Source organism: Hydra vulgaris, chromosome 14, assembly GCF_038396675.1.
Source record: "Hydra vulgaris chromosome 14, alternate assembly HydraT2T_AEP".
NCBI lineage: Eukaryota > Metazoa > Cnidaria > Hydrozoa > Anthoathecata > Hydridae > Hydra > Hydra vulgaris.
In genome coordinates, this window is record NC_088933.1 from 40,554,457 (window position 1) to 40,558,418 (window position 3,962).

The window sequence follows — 3,962 nt, forward strand, 5'->3', positions numbered from 1 at the left end:
TTATTAATTTCTTTTATTACTTTCAGTTCATCATCATCATTTATTTGGAGGTGGCAACCCTAGCTGTGCTGTACAGATTTAATAGTTTTTAAAAAAACTATAATGAAAAAGTTGTTGTATTCATAAAGTATTGTTTTAAGGCGCCAAGCTACAAAAATTAAAACTAATAAAAGTTATTCACACTCCTTGCACACGAATTCAATTGTTTCGTGATAATTGATAATACAAGGATCAATCATCATGCCAAAAAAATCAATGATTTGGGACTTTTTTACAAAAACTGATGATTCTCATGCTAAGTGTAATGAGTGTGGCGCGATCCTTGTTTCAAAGAATGGCTCAACATCAGGTATAGGGAATCATCTTAAGAGACATCCTCAAAGTTTAATTGAATTCGAGCAAAGAACTGATTCTCAAGCAGTGTTAAATTCCAATGGAGCAAAGAGACACAATGATAGTGAAAGTGATAATGATGAAGACTTCATTCATTGTCGTAAACGTGCTCGTTTAGTAATGACTCCTGGATCATCAATATTACCTCATCGATCAACAAATACTCAGAAAACTCCAAAAACACCAAGAACAGCTCGTGTTGTAAGTCAATGGCCCAAAGACCATCCTGAAAATGTGCAAATAGTTACAGAAATAACTAAGTGGATCAAAAGGGAACAGTTGTCATTTAAGATAGTTGATAGTGAAGGATTTCGGACAATATTGTCACTGCTAACAAAGGGAAAATATAACCCTATCTCATCAACTTCCTTGTCCCGTTTAAGAATTCCAAAATTATATCAATTTGTTCAGGACCACATCTCAAAAATTGTGAATGATGAAAGGCCCTATCTTGATGGTGCTGCTTTTACAACAGACATCTGGACTACTCAGTATAATAATCTTTCATTCCAATCTTTAACTCTTCATTTTATCAATAACCGGTTTGAGCTTAAACGTCTTCTTGTCAAACTTGATTATTTCGGAGAAAAACACACGGGGGAAATAATCTTGGAAAAACTTGACTTATTGATCAAAGGATTGAATTTAGAACAGAAAACCCACACATGGGCAACAACAGATGGAGGTACTAATGTTTTGAAAGCTATGCGCCTCGGCAAAGCTAGCCAATTACCATCGATAAATGACAACTTGTGGTGTGCTGATCATCAGATTCATTTGATTGTCACTGATGCTTTAAAAGCTGTTCCTGCCTGGAAAGAACTTTCTTCTAAACTATCTAAATTGGTTGGCCACTTCAATCATTCTCCCAAAAATTCCAGTATCTTGAGGAAAATAGCTCTTGATTTTAAGCAGTCACGAACTAAACTGGTACAGAATGTTTCAACAAGATGGAATTCAGATCTAAAGATGTTGCAGTCAATTATTGATCTTGAAGGTTGCATTGCTAAAATGGCTGAAACATCTACAGTCATTAAAGGTTTCTTGCCAAGCCTGGATGAAATTCTTATCATGAAGGGTGTTTTGAACTGTCTTGAACCTTTTGAAAAAATGTCTAGAGCACTTAGTTCTGACAAAGAACCAACTATGAACTTGGTGTTTATGCAACTAGTCAATGTTAGGAGAAAGTTAGTATTCTTTGGTAACCACAGTACTCTTACTTGTGTCAGTGAGATTTCAGAGAAGCTTGTTGAAGGATTAGATGCCCGATTTCCAAATTCTGGTATTGAAACACCAGAATATGTAATGTGTCATTTTCTTGATCCTCGTTATAAGGGCTCTGTTATCAATTTTGCAGATCCTGAGAAGTATGAATTGATTAAGGTAACTGCTGTCCAAGCCATAATTGATATGAAAAAGCGAGATGGTTCAGAAAGTCCTACTAGTAATGAAATCTCCTCACCAACACTACTGGAGTCTGAAGAAGATGAACAGGAAGATGTTTGGGAACAGGCAAATAAAAAACTTTATGGGAAACAGCAAAAAAGACAAAATTCTAAAGATGACTCTTTTAAGGAGGCACAAAATGAAGAAACGTTATATGTTGAAGAAGGCTGTGTACACAAAGATTCAAATATCCTTCAATATTGGAATAACCAGCAAAATAAATTTCCATATCTAACCAGACTAGCTAGGAAGATGTTGTGCATCCCAGCATCATCTTCTACATCAGAAAGAGTGTTTTCAACAGCTGGAAATATATTGACAGAACGAAGAACTTGCCTTAGCATTGACAACATTGAAATGCTTGTTTTCATGAAAGAGAACATGAAAGAAATGAACAATATCACATGGCCTGGATTTGAAGAGAATGAGAATGAATAAGATAAGATATCCAATAAAATAAAACATGTTATAAAAACAAAAACAAAAAACCTCCATCACAAAGGATAGCCTTGACGAATAGCTTTACAAAAGCTTGGCGATGGGGCTTATGCCTAGCAGTTAGAGCACTATCCATAAGATTATGCTCTAATTACTATGTAACCAATATCCTTTACACTTTTACATGTTAAGAACTTTTAAGTGTAATTAATAACCTTTTACATTTATATAAAGAGCATAAAAATTTTAAACCTAAAATTCTTAGGAATTAAGAAGATATTTTGAGAAAAGGGCATTAATCCGTGACAATATAAACAAATTTAAGGGTTAAGGTTAACTGTTAAAATTAATCTTAAACTTTTAAAGGTTAAGGTTAACTGTAAAAATTAACCTTAAAATTTAAAAGGTTAACCTTAACCTTTAAAATTAACCTTAAAATTTTAAAGGTTAACCTTAACCTTTAAAATTAACCTTAACTTTTTAAAGGTTAACCTTAACCCTTAAAATTAACCTTATAATTTTTAAAGGTTAACCTTAACCTTTAACATGATTAACCTAAAAATTAACCGTTTAACAGTTAACTGTCATGCTCTAAAATTTATGATATAAATTATAATTAAAAACAATACTTTTATAGGATCTATTAATATGCAACCCCGGTCGTAAACCCTGCCGGGGCTGCACCAAAATTGATAGATCCTATAAAATATTGTTTTTAAATAAAAATTCGTATCATAAATTTAATTAAAGATAACATTTTTATAGGATCTATCGATATTAATGCAGCCCTGATCATAAACCTGGCCCTAGTCATGGCTATGTGTTATCAAACCTAGCCCCGGTCGTTTACTAATATTAGATATATACACTGAGGCATATTCGTTTAGACGCATCAATTTTTTTCTCTTTATCTTAATTTTTTTCTATGAATTGTCAACTGATATGCATGTCAGTTACTATCAAAATAATTGTTGTGTTGTGGGCTAATAAAAATCACAAAAAAAAATTTTCTATGTATCTTTATTAACATGAGAGTATGTTTGATATACAAAAGTACATTTTTTAATTGGAATATATCTATAGACGCAGTCATATTTTTGACATTAAAAGATGGAAATTAGTAATGCGTATGTCCTCCATTACACTGGATCACCTCAAAAACTCTGCCTTTCATTGACTCCACTAGTCGTTGAAGTGTAGTTTGATCCAACTCGGACCATGCTTCAAGGATTTTACACTTTAACTCAGTAACAGTTTTAAATTGGTGTCCGGCTGCTTTAGCGTCATAAACTTTTCTTGATAGCATTCCCCACACGTTCTCGATTGGATTTAAGTCCGGGCTACAAGTTGGCCATTCGAGAACCGGGATATTGTGGTCTTTAAACCATTTGATAGAATGCCTAGATGTGTGAACTGCAGCATTATCTTGCTGAAATATGGCATTATTGTCCATGTTTTTATCCATATAAGTTATGAGAACATCATCCAAAATTTCTGTATACTTTATCGAGTTCATTTTAGGTAAACCACAACACAGAGTCAATTTTCCTGAATAAGAAAATCCACCCCAAACCATTAAACTTCCTCCTTCATAATTTCGTTTTGTTTGTGGGTCATTTATTCCTCTTAGATCATGCCAATAACAACTGTAAGAGTTCGGACCATCTAAATTGAACTTTTTTTCA

The 3,962-nt window shown here is 33.3% G+C and overlaps 1 protein-coding gene across 1 annotated transcript; it reads left to right on the plus strand.

The window, feature by feature from the left end:
- The first annotated feature begins 240 nt into the window (after positions 1-240).
- Positions 241-2,277, plus strand: LOC136091122 (zinc finger BED domain-containing protein 4-like). Its single transcript, XM_065818108.1, has one exon. It carries the CDS (start codon positions 241-243, stop codon positions 2,275-2,277), a length of 2,037 nt encoding a protein of 678 aa, XP_065674180.1.
- The last annotated feature ends 1,685 nt before the right edge of the window (positions 2,278-3,962 follow it).

Bases quoted from the DNA above. Each gene is read 5' to 3' on its own strand.
- LOC136091122 (XM_065818108.1), top strand. From the start codon at position 241: ATGCCAAAAAAATCAATGATTTGGGACTTTTTTACAAAAACTGATGAT.